This window comes from Balaenoptera borealis (assembly GCF_965194805.1).
Source record: "Balaenoptera borealis genome assembly, chromosome: 5".
Classification (NCBI taxonomy): domain Eukaryota; kingdom Metazoa; phylum Chordata; class Mammalia; order Artiodactyla; family Balaenopteridae; genus Balaenoptera; species Balaenoptera borealis.
In genome coordinates this window covers 70,915,859-70,933,812 of record NC_138862.1, presented here as the reverse complement: position 1 = coordinate 70,933,812, position 17,954 = coordinate 70,915,859, and the positions used below count along the sequence as shown (strand labels likewise).

General features: G+C 33.1%; 1 protein-coding gene across 8 annotated transcripts in view; it reads left to right on the top strand.

Annotated features, from left to right (window-relative positions):
- Nucleotides 1–17,954, top strand: part of ZNF148 (zinc finger protein 148) — a 127,850-nt gene that overhangs the window by 31,587 nt on the left and 78,309 nt on the right. For 4 of the 8 annotated variants that reach the window (XM_082392320.1, XM_082392324.1, XM_082392323.1 and 1 more), the window contains exons 2-4: nt 161–241; nt 8,018–8,152; nt 17,548–17,896. In XM_082392320.1, coding sequence (XP_082248446.1) covers nt 17,564–17,896 — 333 coding nt within the window. In that variant the 5' untranslated portion in view covers nt 161–241; nt 8,018–8,152; nt 17,548–17,563. The remainder of the gene's footprint in view (nt 1–160; nt 242–8,017; nt 8,153–17,547; nt 17,897–17,954) is intronic. The other 4 variants (XM_082392321.1, XM_082392326.1, XM_082392325.1 and 1 more) reach the window with 1 other exon arrangement.

Sequence of the window (17,954 nt, the reverse complement as noted above, 5' to 3'; positions counted from 1 at the left end):
TGTTCTAAGTGAAGTAATTTTATTTAATCCAAGAGTATCTACCGTGGAAAGAATTTTGTCAGATTTAGCACATTTTGATATACCTATTTTACCTGACTTTAAGAATATGTCTAATCCTGATTTTTGGGGGGGCATAACCTGTATTTTTGTACTTTTATAGGCTAGAGGGAGGAATCAACAGCTTGGAAATTCGGCCAAGTGATCTGGCGGGATGGGCATTTGCCTGACCTATTTTGTAGAGGTAATCCAGCGCTGTTTTACTCAACCTCTAATTTTTACCTGTGATAGATGCCCATATACTTGAACATGAACACACCTATCACAGCTGTTGGGTAGTACTCTGCATTTACTGGACATTCCCTTTTTCTTTTATACTTGCTTATATATAGCGTGAATATTACATATACATAGCATGATATCACTATATACAGATATGAACATCTATACATTGGAAAGAATTAATGTTATTAGTTCTGTATGAAGACCGTTATCTTTTCTCACTTAACAAGATTACTTGCATTTCTCTTTTTTAGGCCCAGGTTCCCTTATTTTAGGAAGAACCATGATCCTCTCCTGTCTTGTTGGGCTATGTTGGTACATATATTAGACCTGTGCTTTTATCTTTCAAACAAAGTGAAAGAAAATTAAATATTTCACAGTTTTCAGGGTATTTACACATTTGTCAATGGCACATATTCTCATGTCATTATTAATGATCATAAAAATTCAAAGATTCTCATAAATTTTATTTGTTTTGAGAACTCTTTTAAAGCGAAGGTGTGAAATTATTAGCAGTTTTAGTGGCCATATTTTAAGATTTTGTTAAACACTTCTCACTTCTTACCCAGGTTTATTATAAGAGGAATATACACTTATGCAGTAGAGAATCTTATAATGTAAACAATTTTTAAAAGTCTTTTCTTATTCCCATTTACTGTTAACATTTGTGTGTGTGTGTGTGTGTGTGTGTGTGTGTGTGTGTGTATCATTACAGACATTTTCCATTATATATGCAGAAATTTATATGTATACCTATATTTACATAATTTTTATAAAAATGAGATCACACCATGCATGTTGTTTATTAGCAGCATGTCTTTTTTGTTGTTAGCTTCTGTATCTTTGCATATCATTCCTTCTTATTTCATTCTGTGTAGTATTCCTATATTTGGATGTACCATAATTATTTTAACTAGACTCCTATTTATGGATATTTAGGTTAAGTTTTTTTGCAGTAATAAATGGGAATATAGTGAATATTCTTGGATACATCTTTGCACATATTATTTAAAAATATATTTGTAGTATAAATTCCTAAAGGAAAAATTGTTGGGTCAAGAAGTGTGTACATTTAATAATTTGGTGGCTGAATTGCCCAACTAAAAAGATTACCCCAACATCAGTAGTCTGGGAAAATGGGAATCTGTTTTATCTCTTTGATAATACTAGCTACTGTCAAACTTTTAGTATTTGTCAGTTTTTTGTTGTTTAGTATTGCTTTTCAAAATTTCATTGTGAGTTTCAGCATTTTTTTCCCCATTATTATTGGCTATATATATTTTTTCAGTTATCTGTTTGGTCATGCATTAGGCAGATGGTTTTTACTCAGGTTTTGCTTATCTTTTGATTTTGTTTTTGCCTTGTTGAAGTTTTAATTTTGTATGATTGAATTTTTAGTGATCTTTTTCTTCAGGGCTGGGGTGGGGGTGGGGTTTCCCGTGTAAGGTTTAAAAGGTCTCCCCCACTGATTGTAGGACTCGTTTTTCCCTCCACATTATAACATCTCTGAATGACGTGAATTGTTGGCTTGTCATGGTTTGGCATTGTTTTTTTCTAAGTGACAAAATTAGTTGTGTTTCTTATGATTGGTAGTTTTAGCTTGGTAGTTTTAGATTCAGTGAACTTGAAAAGTTATATGGGTTTTCTATTACTTTTTATGGTTTAAATTGTTTAAAATCTTGATTTATATTGAATATATTTGGTATAAGCAATAAATGTAGAGATCAGCTTTACTTTTTTCCAGATGGCTTACCATTTGTCCTCATTCCCGTTATTGAATGATGCATTTCTTTTCTACATATTTGAAATGCCACATTTATCATATACTGAATTTCCATGGTTTTTTTTTTTTGGATGGGTGGGGTCCTGTTCCTGAAATCAGTTCAGTTCATCTGCCTGCTTGTTTTTTGTACTGAGAATTCAGTAAAGGAACTGCTTATGAAATCAATTATACATAAATGATTTTTTAATACAAATAGTAAAATTAGGGCTAATAAAGGAAGAAGAGGTATACATTCACAGTAACAACTAAAAAGATAAAATACCTGGGAGAAATCTACTTGAAAAAAATTTTAAAACTCTACTGAGGGATAAGACAGAAAATTTGAATCAATTCAGATTTTTTTTTTAAACATTTTTTATTTCTTTAATGTTGTATCTATTTTATTTATTTATTTTTGGCTGCACTGGGTCTTTGTTGCTGCGCACAGGCATTCTCTAGTTGCGGCGAGTGGGGGCTACTCTTCTTTGTGGTGCGCGGGCTTCTCATTGTGGTGGCTTCTCTTGTTGTGGAACACGGGCTCTAGGTGCACGGGCTTCAGTAGTTGTGGCTCGCGGGCTCTAGAGTGCAAGCTCAGTAGTTGTGGCACACAGGCTTAGTTGCTCTGTGGCACGTGGGATCTTCCGGACCAGAGCTCGAACCCGTGTCCCTTGCATTGACAGGTGGATTCTTAACCACTGTGCCACTAGGGAAGCCCTCAGCTCAAATTTTTAATAGGAAGATGTGATATAAAGCTGTCATTTCACTATAGAAATATAATTGATTTTTCTTTATCTAATATCTTGTGCCCTTGCTGAACTTGTTTATCAGTTCTCAGTGGCGGTGGCCTTGCTGAACTTGTTTATTCGTTCTTGTAGCTCTTTTGTGGATTCATTGGGAAATTTCTATATACAAGATTGCATCGCTAGAGAATAAAGACAGTTTTATTTCGTCTTTTCTAATCTAGATGCCATTACTTGATCAATTGATTGCTTGGTTGGTTGGTTGGTTGGTTGATTGATTTTGCCTGCTCTGTTTTACTAGCTAGAACCTTTAGTACAATGTTGAATAGAAGTGGTGAAAATGGACATCCTCATTTTTAGGAGGAAAGCATTCAGTGTTTAACCAGTAAGCATGATGTTAGTTTTTTGTTTTTGTTTTTTTTTTGTAGATACCTTTTATCAGTTTGAGGAAGTTCTCTTCTAGTCTTAGTTTGTTGAGATTTTTTTTATCATGAGTAAGTGTTGAATTTTGTCAAATTCTTCTTTGTTTATTGAGATAACCATGTGGTTTTTGTCCTTTAGTCTCTTAACATGGTGTATTACATTAATTGATTTTCAGGTGTTAAACCACCATTGCCTTCCTGGGGTAAATATTACTTGGTCCTGGTGTATATATAGGCCTTTTTTTATCTGTTGCTAGATTCAGTTTACTAATATTTTGTAAGGATATTGTATCTATGTTTATGAGAGACATTGGAGTGTAGTTTTCATGTGATGTCTTTATATCAAAGAAACTCTGGCTTTATAGATTGAGTTGCAAAATGTACACTCTTCCTCTGTTTTGTGAAGGAGTTTGTGAAGGATTGGTATTTCCCCCTTAAAATATTTGATGGAATTCATCAGTGAGGCCATTTCTTTGTGGGCAGATTTTAAATACTAACTCAGTTTGTTATATTCAGATTTTTCTGTTTCCTCTTTCATTAGTTTATGTCAGTAATATATGTCTTTTTAGGAATTTCATAAAAGTTGTTTAATTTGTTGGCATATATCTGTTTATAATATTCCTTCCCGTATAATTCTTTTAATTTTTGTGAGGTCAGCGGTAATATCCCTTCTTTCATTCCTAATTTTGGTAATTTGTGTTTTTTCTCTTTGTTGTTGGTCAGTCTTCCTAAAAGTTTGTAAATTTTTTGGATCTTTTTTTAAAAAACAAGTTATTCTCTATCTTCCTGTTTTGTATTTTATTTATTTCTGCTCTAAATTTTCAATATATTTTTCAGCTTGCTTTAGGGTTTAGTTGGCTCTTTTTCTTTTAAAAAATATATTAATTAATTAATTGATTAATTAATTATTTATGGCTGCATCGGGTCTTAGTTGCAGCATGTGGGATCTTCGTTGAGGCGTGCGGGATCTTTCCTTGTGGTCTGTGGACTTCTTTCTAGTTGTGGCGTGCAGGTTTTTTCTCTTCTCTAGTTGTGGCGTGCAGGCTCCAGGACACGTGAGCTCTGTAGTTGTGGCGTGTGGGCTCCAGAGTGCGTGGGCTCTGTAGTTTGCTGCACGCGGGCTTTCCAGTTGAGGTGCACGAGCTCAGTAGTTGTTGCACACGGGCTTAGCTGCCCTGCAGCATGTTCTACCCTGCAACCTAGTTCCCCTGACCAGGGATCAAACCCGCGTCCCCTACATTGGAAGGTGGATTATTTACCACTGGACCACCAGGGAAGTCCCCTAGTTTACTCCTTTTCTGATTTATTAAAGTGGGGGCTCATGTCATTGATTTGAGACTCCTCTTTTTTTCAGTATACTTAAAGTTATATAATTCCTTCTAAGTACTGCTTGAGCTGCATCCCATTGATTTTGATGTGTTTGTTTTTGTTTTCATTCAGTTAAAAATATTCTCTAACATCTCTTTTAATTTCTTTTTTGACCCATATATTATTCAGAATTGTGAAGTTTAATTTTCAAACACTTGAGAATTTTACAGTTTCTAACTTAGTTGATATCTACTTTAATTCTGTTATGGTTGGAGAACATACTTTGTGTGACTTCAGTCCTTTTACATTTATGAGGCTTGTTTAGTGGCCTAGCATTTGGTCTGTCCTGGAGAGTGTGTACCTGACAACAATATGTATTCTGTTGTTTGCTGGAGTTTTCTATATGCCAACTCTAGGTATAGTTGGTTGAGAGTGTGGTTCACGTTTTCTGTATGTTTGTTAATTTGCTGTATAGTTATTCTGTCAATTGCTTAGAGTGGGGTATTGAAATCTTCAATGCTAATTGTTGAATTTTCTATTTTTCTTTTCAATAATGTTATTATTTTATTTTTTTAGGGCTCTTCATTATTTTAGGGTTTATAATTATTATAATATTTTCCTAATTTATTGACTGTCATTTTGAAATATCTTTCTTCATTTCCAGTAATATTTGTCTTAAAATCCATTTTGTCTAATACTAATATAACCATGCCATCTCTCTTATGGTTACTCTTTCCATAGTATATGTATCCTTGTTCCGAATCTTTTTACTTTCAGTCTTGAATTTAAAGTGTGTCTCTTGTTGACAGCACATAGTTGAATCTTGTTTTTGTCCAATCTGACAGTCTCTGCCTTTCCATTGGGCTGTCTAGACATTCATATTTAATTATGGTCATGGTTGGATTTACATTTGCCATTTGTTTTATATATGTCTCTTATGGTTTTTGTTTCTCTGTGCTTCCTTTGCTGCCTTCTTTTGTGTTAAATGTTTTTTAGTGTGCCATATTAATTACTCTATTGATGTCTTTTCTAAATAGAATTTAAGATATTTTCTTTGTGATTGCTATGGTGTTTACATTATACATTTTAACAGTTTGCTTAATATTAACACTAAGTCAGTATCAGTAAAATATAGGAACTTTGCTCCAGTATAGCTCCATTTTCTCCTTCCTCTATTGTGCCACAACTGTTATATATGTATATTACATCCATATATGCTATAAACCCAGCAATACAGTGTTATAACCATTGCTTTATAGATTCTTATGTTTTTTTAAAGATGTTAAGAGAAGAAATGAGAAAAATGTATTTTATAGAGTTTTTTAGTTTAACCCACATATTTACCATTTCTGGTGCTCTTTTCTTCCTGTGTATTTAAGTCTGGTGTCATTTCCTTTCAACTTGATGGACTTCCTTTAGTATTTCTTGTATGGCAGGTCTGCAAAAAATTCTCTCAGTCTTTGTTCATCTGAGACTTTGTTTATTATGCCTTCATTTTTGAACGGTAGTTTTGCTGCCTTCTTGATTGACAGGTGTTTTCTTTCAGCACTTTGAGAATGTGATCCCACTGTCTTCTGGCCTCTGTTGTTTCTGATCGAAAGTCAGCTGTTAATCGTATTGTGGTTCCCTGCACATGCTGAGTAATTTTTCTCTTTATGCTTGCATGATTTTTCTCCTTGTGTTTGTTTTTAACAGTTTGGCTATGATGTGTCTAGGTGTGTCTCTTTGTAATTATTCTCCATGAGATTCATTGAACTTCTAAGACCCATAGATTTGATTTCTTCTAAAAAATCAAATTTCGAAAATTTTCTGGTGGTGGTTTATTAAAAAAATTTTTTTTTCCCCTGCTCTTTCTCTCCTCTGGAACTCCAGAAATGTTGATAAGTTGTTCTCTGAGGCTCTGTTCAGTTTTCTTCAATTTTTTTTCCTCACTGTTCTTCAGATTGGATAGTTTCTACTGATATATCTTCAAGGTCATCTATTTTCTTCTGCCATCTTGAATCCTGTAGTAAATTTTTTGTTTTAGTTATTATACTTTTCAACTTCAGAATTTCCATGTGGTTCTTTTACATAAATTCTGTACCCTTATTGAGAATTTCTTATCTGTTGATTGTTTTCATAATTAAAAAATAGTTAAAGGTGGGTTCTTTTTTAACATGTCTATAATAAATGTTTTGAAATCTTTGCTTAAACCAACATCTGGGGATGCTCAGAAACTGTTTGTCGTGATTGCTATTTTTCATTAACGTGGGTCACATTTTTCTTTTCTTTCTTTCTTTCTTTTTTTTGGTACACCTTATAATTTGTTGTTGAAAACTGGGCATTTTAGATAACATATTGGAGTAATTTCAGATTGTGGCTCCCCCCTCCCTGCCTGCCCAGGTTATTGTTACTGTTGACATTTTTGCTATTTATTTATATATGACACAGTCCTAGTGAAAAAAAAATGTTTTTTTTGAGCAAGAGTTCATCTGCAAAAGTAGACATGTGTGAATATGCAGGAAAATTCTGAAATGAAAGGATACTGAGGGGTAAATAGTTCCATCAGAATTTAAACTTTTAAAAAATATGGATACAGTGTTGAAATGTTTTAAAAAGTGAATGTATTATACTTTTTGAAGTACAAAGATGGACTTATTACTGGTATGTTTTAGGTGAGAAAGACTATTCTTATTACCTTTGCACTACTGTAAAAACTGATATAAAATCATAAGATGTGTCATATCATCTGGTCTCCAAGCTTTCTGTGGAGGAGTAAATACAAATTATTCTTAATAGGTAGGAATGTAATATTTTTAAAAACCTCTATGGAAGGAAACTCCATAAACTCTTTAGTCTGTTACTATGTTCAGAAATATTCACTGACAGGAAATTTTCTTCTTTTGTATAGCTTATGTTTTTCATTTTAATTTTTTTGGGTATGGAACACAGTCTCCCTATGATTATTCCCATTTTTGTCAGCTTTTCTAGTCAAAGATGACCTTGGTGATCATATTTCTGTAGGTATTTAGTATGATTTTACAACTGTAATCCTTTCTATTGTGAATACATGTATATTCTGTACAGAACTAGTTCTATTTGTTATTTTTAAGGCCTAGAATTGTGTTTGCTTCTCTCTTCACTTCATAGCCTTTGCAAAGCAGATAAAAATAGTGTTATTGAGTTTTTAATCACTGATTTCTCTTTTATAAACGTGTAGGTCTGTAACCTTCTGAATTTCCTTCAATATCCCATGTCTCTGAAGTTGTACACTCCAGATCTAGGCAAATTATTCTTTACAAGGCCAGGGTTATTTCACAGTTACTACTTATCACTATTGTATTTTCCCAGTTTCAGATTTAAAAAGAAGTCATTGCACTGGTTATTCAGGCATAGCTTACTATTTACAAAGAGTGATCACTTCATTATGCATACCAGTTTGTCCATGTTATATTTGTACAGTATTTTTGTCTCCGTAAGTAATGTGTTTTGTTTGTTGTGTTTTATTTTTATTTATTTTTTTGTAGGAATTGGATGGCATAAGTGATTGAATGGTATTGAGGGTCTCTGAAGCCTATGAAAGGTAGAAACTCAACCATGATTTCTTTTTCAACTCTACAGCATTCCCTTCCTTGAAGTCTTCATTTTTACGTTAGTCTCAGGTAACTTAAATACTTATTTTTCATAATCATGAATAAGTAAAATTTTCAAATATGAAACCTTTTTTTTGGCTGCTAGAATTTCATGTTAAGTTTGTATAATAGTTTCTTTATGTTGTAGTATTTATATCTGGAAGAAACTTGGGATTTAATATTTTTCTTGAGAAAACAGTGTTAAGAGAAAATTGATGAGTAATGATATAGCTTTGGGTTTTAAGTTTAGCCCAGGAAAATATGTGTAGCTTATTATGTAATCTTAGGGGAAATTTAAGTGGGAAGGTGTTTCCTTCTTTAACCCTTTTCCTCAGCAAGGTTTATTGCATTTTTCACTCACCTGTCATAAACACATACATACCCACATTAAATTTTCCAGGATTTCCAGGGGAACTATTTTCATATGTGGGGAAATTAGACCTATTAATCAAATTTAATGGTGTTTGGCATATAATTTTTTAAATGTGAAAAAGCATATGTTACTGTACCTTTGTACATATTGTATGTTTGCCTATGCTAATATAAGGAAGCAGTCATGTAGGTAATTTTAATAATCATTTATATTAAGTATATTAGTTAAAATTTAGACTTGTCTACTGTGACAGGTGCTTAAAAAGGTAGAAATACATTTATATTTATTTGAAAAGTCCATATAAACAATACCAGGATTGTTTGGATGCTCCAGAGTCATCATAACCTAGGCTTCTTTGTCTTGCTTTGCTATTCTTAACATGTGGCTTCTATCTTGTGGTCCAGGAGGGTTACCATCATGTCTGCCAATAGAAAGAGGGAAAAGGGAAGAACATTTTCTTTTCCTTTTAGGAGAGTTGTGTATATCATTTCTACTCATGTCCCATTGGCTTTAACTGTTACATGACCACAACCAACTGCATGGGAGGCTGGAAAATGAGTCTTACCTAGGTCATTGTGTGTCTCACTTAATATTTTATTATTGGGCAAGAAGGAGAGAACAGAATCTGGGGGGACAGCTAGTTGTCTGTCACATTAGGGTTTGTCAGATTTACTTTCCATTTATCTGGTTGGACTAACATTAAAATATAAGTTTTATTGTCTTAAGACATATTAACTCTTGGCCTGTGACAATGCTTTGGAAATTGTTCTTATTTGAGTTCTGAGACAATTTTAGTTTTGTGAATAGTCATCATGGTTCTTTGATTAAATACTGCTGTCTTGATGTCATAAGGTAGAATAAGGTCTTAAAAGTTAAAAGTGACTTTTGAGATAATTCCTCATTTTGTTTCACTGTCATTAGGTTGAAATGGTTTGTTTAACGTTTTAGAGTCTTAAGGCAAGGATGAGGGGCTTGGGTGAGAGGATCTTTTTAGCTACACATAAAGCTAAATGATTGTAACTGGTTCCTTCTAACTCTAAAAAATCTATTATTCTAAATGTTTAGATCTCATCAGAACAACTTATTCCCAAAGATTATATACTTTATATTTTTGTAGATGAAAAATATTTCATTGTAATTACATTATATGGTTCTTGGCCTGTTGTAAATACTGCATTTTGAAACAAGTATCAAATATTGTATGTTTCTATTAGAGAATTTATTAAAGGGTTGGAAATTAGTTGTCAGTTTTCCATCATATTTTATGTCAGTATCAACATATATTAACCTAGGTACCTTTTTTTTTGAGACTTGAGATAACAGTTAGTTTTGGTAAATTTTGTATACTTGTATCGAGTATTTATATTAGGCCTGTTGATTTAACTTTATTAGTAAATGGTTATAAGACATTTTCGGTGTTTTTGGCATTGAAGGCAACAAACGCATTTTTAGTTTTATTGTACTTCACAAATAGGGTTTGTACTGTTAAGTGAGAGCATTTATCCAATGTTTAAAAATTAAAATTTTGATTTAAATAGTTAACACTTTTCTGTTTTGGAATGAGTCTTGGTTATTATATAGTACATATTAAAAATAGCTTAGTGTATAGGGAAGTTTAAGAAGTATTTTTAATGTTTCTTTTATTATACAAAACTGTAGAAAATTTATAGCTTCCTAATAGAGTAAGTATTTTTAATATGAATATTTGAATTATTGGTATTGGCATAAAATGAGATGGATGAAACAACTAGATCTAGCAGAATGTAGGGTTCTGTTTTGCTTGGACCTTTTTTACCTTTTCCCTTTCCCTCTCCTTTTTTAAGATAAAATGTAGCTGTTTCTCAACAAACAGCTGCCATAAATTTGATGTCTTACCATTTCTAAATACCACTAATTTCTTGTTACATTGTTTTAGAAGACTGGTGATGAGTATTTGGAATGGAGAATATGCTTAGATTCTGCTTTATTTGAGCAGGGCATTGGGCATATAGAGATGCCTGTTAACTTTGGCTTAAATATTTATAAATTATTTTTCTGTGGTTAAAAGACGATCACAGGTTTTTATTTAGTTGTCGTATTGTATAAAGTGATTTATCTTAGTCTGTAAATTCTCTTATTAAACATCTTTTATTGTTGCTAGCACTAATAAAAAAGGCCATTTTGTCTAGTTGCCATTATTGTAAATGATGCTCCTATTAGGATGTTTTGAATAGTAACAATTTAAAAGTCAAAGGGCATAGTTTACAAAATATGCTTTATAGATGCAAAATGGTAGTTATACAAAGGTGTATCTGAAGGGGTTTCTTAATGAAGAATATCCCTAGGTAAGAGCTAGATTTTGTTTCTAAATTAGAGATGAAGCAGTTTTTGCTTAGATCAAAACTATACTTTTGAAGGATGAGAGGGAATAGAAAACTTCTGAGGAATGACAAATGGCAAATTGTTAAATCCATTTTGATCATGGGTTTCTTTGTAGTACCAATTTGATCTTGAGGCTGATTGATATTTGTATTTCTAATGCTGATATTTGTAAGGTATAATTTCTCACTGACTACATAGGTTAGAAATATTAATATCCAAATTAATGTAACTGGCATCCTCCAGACAACAAGGAGTTTGTTGAAAATACTTTGAATCAGAAGTAATTTGTGAAATCTAGCGTTTTTTTTGTTTTTTTTTTTTTAAATCTGTTTCAGGTTCCTTTGAGTACTTCTCTTTTGCCTATGAGTGAAGTTTCTTTGTAGGTTGAATGGGTTCTGGTACAAGGCAGGGTATTATTGATTTGGGAGAAGATTTTGAGTTGGAAATTACTATTTTTATAGAAAAGAATGATGTTTAGGTTCCTAAGCTTGCCAACTATAATGTTTTGACTCATTTAGTTGAAGTTTTACATTATTCAGTAAATGTTGATGGAAAATAATATTACAGCCAAACTCAATAAATAAAACAGAAAAGCAGTCTCTTTAAGTGAGATATTTTCTTTCACACCTGAATGCAGATTTAATTAAAGGTGATAAAGTGGCAGATCAATATTCACGTACATTCTGAAGGGGAACGTAGGTGCTTTCAAGAATATTAGAGGATTATGGCACAAGCCTTCAAATCTGTTTTCACTTTAAAACTTACAGTCCTCTTTTCTTTGATACAGGTATATCTTCAGCATAGCTCCTACATTTATCAGCCGTATTTAGGATTATTTTTTTGATTTCCAAGTGAAAATGGGAAAGTAAAGGAAAAAGAAAGAGAGATTTTCCTAAAGTAACTTGGTAAAGGTTTGAAGAAAGAATGGAAGGATTAAGGGGGTGTATGTGAACCCATGAAAAAAGAACGAGGAGAAATTTACTGAGCTGTGAATAATAGGTAGAAGTGGAAAATAGGAATTGTGGAAGGTGTCTATGCATGCTGAAGGAGAAAAGGGATTCTGTGTCACACAGGATTCTCCCATGGTAGCCATGAGATGGGAGTAGCCAACTAAGGATTGCTTTACCAAGCCAAGCAGTGGTGACAGGGTGGCTTCAGAGTGGGTGGGTGAGAAGAGAATGAGTTCAACGAGTTCTTAGTGTCCAGGGCCTTTTCAAGACGGAGGTGGTACGGTATGGTAAAAAGTGTGTTAAACCAGGTAAGTCTGTTTTCAAATCCCAGTTTACATGCTAGCTTTGTGACTTTGGGTAAACTCCAGTTTCTTCGTCTGTTAAATGGGGATCTACTATTACTGTCTTGAGTGTTACTGTAAATATTAAGTGAAGTAACATATCAGTGTGCCCAGCATAGTGTCTTACATCTGGTAGATCCTCAACACGTTAGTTGTCTTTCTTCTCCAGGTTATGATAATCTCTGAATTTTATAATATAGACTCAACACTATTCATAAATTTGGAAAGACATTTTCCTCATTAATTGCATAGAATTCCCATAAAAAACTCAGTAAGCATTTTTAAGTTGAATTCCCATAATTTATAGAATTTTTAAGTTGAATTCCCATTTTAATTTATAGAATTCCCATAAAAAACACAGTAAGCATTGTATAGTTGATCAAAAATGAGTAGTAATGCCCAATTTGTTCATATATTATGCTTCTGTTAACTTTGTCCTCTGAAAACAAGCCCAGACAGTCCCCTCAGCTGAGAAAATACTTGTCTCAAATGCCCATGTATTTAACTCCTTATTAAAAGCCCTGACTCAAAGCTTATTTACTCTATTTCAGCTTATACAAATCTATAAAGCATAGTTTCTAATTGCTAGCACACAGTTGATTAGAAGCATTAAATTAGAAGGTCCAACAAGAAGAGTCAACTGTCTTTTCTGGAAGGCAGGAGAAAGTGATGGCTGATAATTTATATTCTCTTTAAGTACCGCATTGCCATTAGGCTTAAATGACTAGGGATTTCTTAATCGGCTGCAATTTGGATTACTTTTACACAGCTGAACCAAACATTTTTCAGTACAAAAGGATGGTGGGAGTGTGTGTGGGAGAGGGAGAATTGAATGGAGCAGAAAGCTGAATTGTGGTCCCCTCAATATCCCTTTTACTATACCTTCTAGCTTCTCTGGCAGAGGGATGGAGATGAGGGAAGAACAAAACTTGGAAGGGGGAAAAGAACGCAGCGTTTGAAGTAATCTGCTAAAGGGGGATTTCAGAGAAATTGGCCTGAAGTGGGCCCCTTCCTTCCCTCCCTCTCTTACTAAGTTCTAGTTTTTAGCAATCTCTGTTCTGGGTAACTCCAGAAGGAGTGCCGTCTTACCTTTAGCTCAGTTAGTTCTAGAACATCACTGTCCGTCCTGTCTTGGATCATAACAGCTCTGCAATTTTATATTCTTTGTCAGCTGCCCAAGCTTCCTTCAGTTGCAGAATAATGGGTCATTACAAGGAGCTCAGGGTGGCTTATTGCTTATTACTCCACCTAGTCCTTCTTTTTCCCCGTTTGAGAGAGGCTCCTGGGAATGCAGATTAGTTGTTTATTTCTTTTTTTCTTCCAGAGCAGCCTTTCATGTAAGTGACATGACTTAAGCATTCTTTCTTTTTTTCTCTCTCCTGTGTAATATTCCTAACTCCTGAATTTCCATTAATTGTATAGACATTTGGGTCAAAAAACAGTTGGCTTTTTGAAGGTTTAGCAGGAAGAGACATTTAAATATTCACATGTTAGTGCAGATTGATAACATCAGTTTCCTTTCTTTACACTCAGCTGATCCTCCCTGAAAATATTGAAATTAGCGAAGGGAAGTAGCCTGTGTTAACTTTTGAGCTTGGGACCTTTTGCTGTATTTGGGTTTTTGAATGTGCAGAGAAGCACATAAGAGCTTTGACATAGATCATGTAGGAGTTACAAGGGGGAAAGTTAAAGATAGTAAGTGCATATAAGAGAGCTTCAAGGACAATAAAAAACATACCTTTCTTTATCATTTTTCTTAGGGTAGCTTTGCCCTTTTCCCATTTACCATGGGCTTAGTGAAATTAACTTTTTTTGTTTGAGAGCCTTGTTTATTTCCTGTCCAGCTTACTCTGCCCAGACGCTGGTTGAGGTGTGTGATACAAGTGGGGCTCACTTATTTGTCTATGTATCTTCTTCTTGATTTTTTTTTTCCACTTAATATATCTTGGAAAACTTTTTACCCAGCACATGTAACTACCTCATTCACTTTAGTGGCTGTGTGTATTCCAGTGTATGGTTGAATCATAATTAATTTAACAAGTCTTCTATTAGTGGATGCTTAGGTTGTTTCCAATCTTTTTCCATTAAAAGGTCGCAGCAGACATCCTTGTACATACATCTTTGGTTAATTTTTATGACTAAGCACATACATAGGATTGTATATACTCTGGCAGTGAGGTTGCTGGCTCAGTGGTACATACAGTTTTCATTCTGGCAGATTTTCCAAAACTAACTTTAAAACCTTGTCAAAGCAGTGTTCATTGATATTGAAATCTGTGTTGAAATCTTAGTAGTTTCTGGTATTTAAGGGAAATTGTCTCAAGAACAGTTTTTAGGTTAGCCAGTAATTTGAAATATATGGCTTCATTTGGGGTCATAGGAATAAGAAACCATATGTAACAAAGGAAGAGCGATTCCTTTTTCCGTATATATGGCCTGTTTTCGAGAAAATTTTCGAGGAGGTCAAGTTTGCCTTCGTTAACAGTATTTCCACTTCCCGTTTTATTTACTACCTGTATATTGAGGTGTGGTATCTTCCTGTTCCAAATCCCTCATTCTGGCACTTTTTTGCAAACCTGCCTTTTTTCCCCCAGATATTCTCTCTCTCCAAAGTCCTTTGACTTCCTCAATACTTAACTGTTTCAGCCTGATGTTAGGGATAAGGTTAGTTTTAAAAAATTATGTTTTTATGTTTATTTTAATAGGCATATTACATATTAACACAGTATTATAGGTATAGTTTTAAATAGTATACATGTATTAGGATATGATAAATTTAAAAAAATTGATGAGGTGCATGACAAAAAACATTGGAGATGAGGACCACTACTTTAGGGAAATATAGACCTTGCATTGGGTTAGTAAGTCAGTTTCAACTTTAGCTAATTTTTTAAAAAAAGTTCTGTCCTGGGTCAGTTTTTCTAATATCTTTTATTAATGTCGTCTTTTAATAACTACTTCTTTTGCTTCTCCCGTATTCTTTAAAAGCTCCCAAGGGTGTGGGTTTTTTTTTTTTTTAATGATAATGTATGTGGCAATTGCAGATGTCACAGCAATAAAGGGTGGCTTTGTGTATATATACGTCCCTCTTAAGTTGGGGGCTTTCCAAATCCTTTAGGAAAACAATAAACAGATTAGAAGAATATAATTGATTTGGTAAGGATTTCCAAAGAAATAAGCAAATTTTAACCCTAAGAGACTTAAATTTCACTTAGTTGTGGGATAGTTTATTCTCTAGAAATGTGATAAATAGAATATTTGAAGAGGACAGTTATTTGGTGATATGTTTTAAATGTTTGTCCTTTAGACTACTTAAAGATTTTGGAAAGAGAAATTAGATTCTTGTTCCTTTGTCCAGTATGTATTCTGGACTTACCATACTACCTGGTACCAGGGAAGACAAGGTTAGCAAGTATGAATTATGTTTTTATTTACTTTGCTGTTTATATGAGCTGTTTTTTGAGCTGTGCATTTAAGTAAAGTTTTCTCCCTAGATGATAACCTTAGTAAATGAAAGAGTATTTAAATTTCAGTAGTGTATTTCAATTTAACTGATCATTTATTGTACCTCTGAAAGCTATGATCAAAGTAGTAACCATTACTACCTGATTGATTTGGGAAAGAGGTGACTAAACTGAAACATAGTTAATGCATTTACTAATTGTGGACCCATCATGTTGGGCGAGCGTGTGTGTTTATTTTGCACAATCTGATAAAAAACAAACAGTACCAATGTTCTGACATCCTTTGAGATGAAGTTTCTTTGGATTTCATGATTATTGTTATGCTAGTTCCTCAAGTAACACAGTGGAGTGCGAATTTACAGCACCGAAAGTTAGAAGATTTCACGTTGCCTGTTTTTTCTGTAATAATGGAAAAAATAAGATAATGTAATAAGATAATGTAATTATTTAATAGTGTCTAGTTCTTATCATGACCTCTTAAATTTATTTAATCATGTGCAATTATTTAAGAATATATTAGTAATGAAAATACTACTTTTTCCATTTTAACAAATTTAAAAGCATTTGAAAGAAATAAAATTTTATTATAGGAAGTTTTCAAATTAGAGATAAATGTAAATATGAAAAAAACCTGGTAATTTCACCACCCAGTGGTAATATTAATATTGTTAGCATTTTCAGTAAATCTGTGTACAAACACATATTTATACACACATTTCCCTTAATATATCAGGCTTTTCCCCCAAATTTTCAAATATTTTTCAAGAATATTTTTTGACTGTATGGATATTTTTTGAATTCCAACAGACTTTAACTTTTTACTGAAGTATAAATTCAGTAAATTTGAATTTATTTATTCTGGCAGAAATGTATGCATATCACGGATATATGCATCTTAAAATTTTACAACGTGAGCACACCTGTGCAATCAGCATTCAACTCAGGAAAAACATTGTCAGTTTCCAGACACCCCCCTTTTCCTACCTCCTATCAACGGCCTCTTCACCCAAGGATAGCCATTTTTCTGATTCTGTTTTTAAGAAAAACATTGAGATATAATTTATATACAATAAAATTCACCCATCCTAAGTGTACAGTTCAATGATTTTTAGTAAATTTACTGAAGTCTAGTTTTAAAACATATGTATGAATATAATTTAACCAGTTTCCTTTTGTTGAATACGCAGTGTAATTCCAGTTTTTCACTATTGAAGTACTGCTGTAGTGATTTTCCATGCATATCTCTATATGTATTTCTCATTTCATCAGGATAGATTCCTAAAAGTAAAATCACCAGTTCAAAGAATATGTGCATTTTTATGGCTTTTGATATATGGTACCAAATTACCTTTGAAAATAGTTGAACTAATATACTCCCACTGTCAGTAGATGAGTGTCTTTTTTTTTTTTTCCCCTGCCACCTCAACCTCAGATGTATTTTTTAAGAGTTATTATCAGTTTGGTGGATAAAATATGGTTTTAATGTTCATTTCTTTAATTACTACTGTAAGTGAATATTATTTTATATATTTAGTGACTATTTCTAATTTTTCTTTATGATTTGCCTGATACTGTTCTCTCAGTTTATTTCTTAATGTTATTTCTTTTTATTTTTAAAACATTTTAGTATATTACAGGATGTGGATCCTTCTGGTGTTACAAATACTTTCCCCCAATTTGCTTTATGTTATGCTCATTTTTCATAATGAAATAGATTAGGATTTTGTGTCTTCATGTCAGAAATAAAAATTTGTGTTTTACTCTACCAGCCTTTGGAAATTTATCATGGTAATTTTTAAATTGGAGGCAATATTGAATTATATGAATAAAACATTTTTATTATAGTGTGAACCTTTCATAATTTGAAATTTAAAAAATTCGAGTAGACATATAAAACTAATTTATTATGCTTTGTTGCCAAACTTGGTCTTTCTAGGCAGTTATACTTAAGCATGAACATTGACGACAAACTGGAAGGATTATTTCTTAAATGTGGCGGCATAGACGAAATGCAGTCTTCCAGGGCAATGGTTGTAATGGGTGGAGTGTCTGGCCAGTCTACTGTGTCTGGAGAGCTGCAGGAGTCAGTTCTTCAAGATCGGAGTATGCCTCACCAGGAGATCCTTGCTGCAGATGAAGTGTTACAAGAAAGTGAAATGAGACAACAGGATATGATATCACATGATGAACTCATGGTCCATGAGGAGACAGTGAAAAATGATGAAGAGCAGATGGAGACACATGAAAGACTTCCTCAAGGACTACAGTATGCACTTAATGTCCCTGTAAGTAATTCCTTTATAAGATATTAAACTTACAGTTAGAAACATAATTAATTTTGTA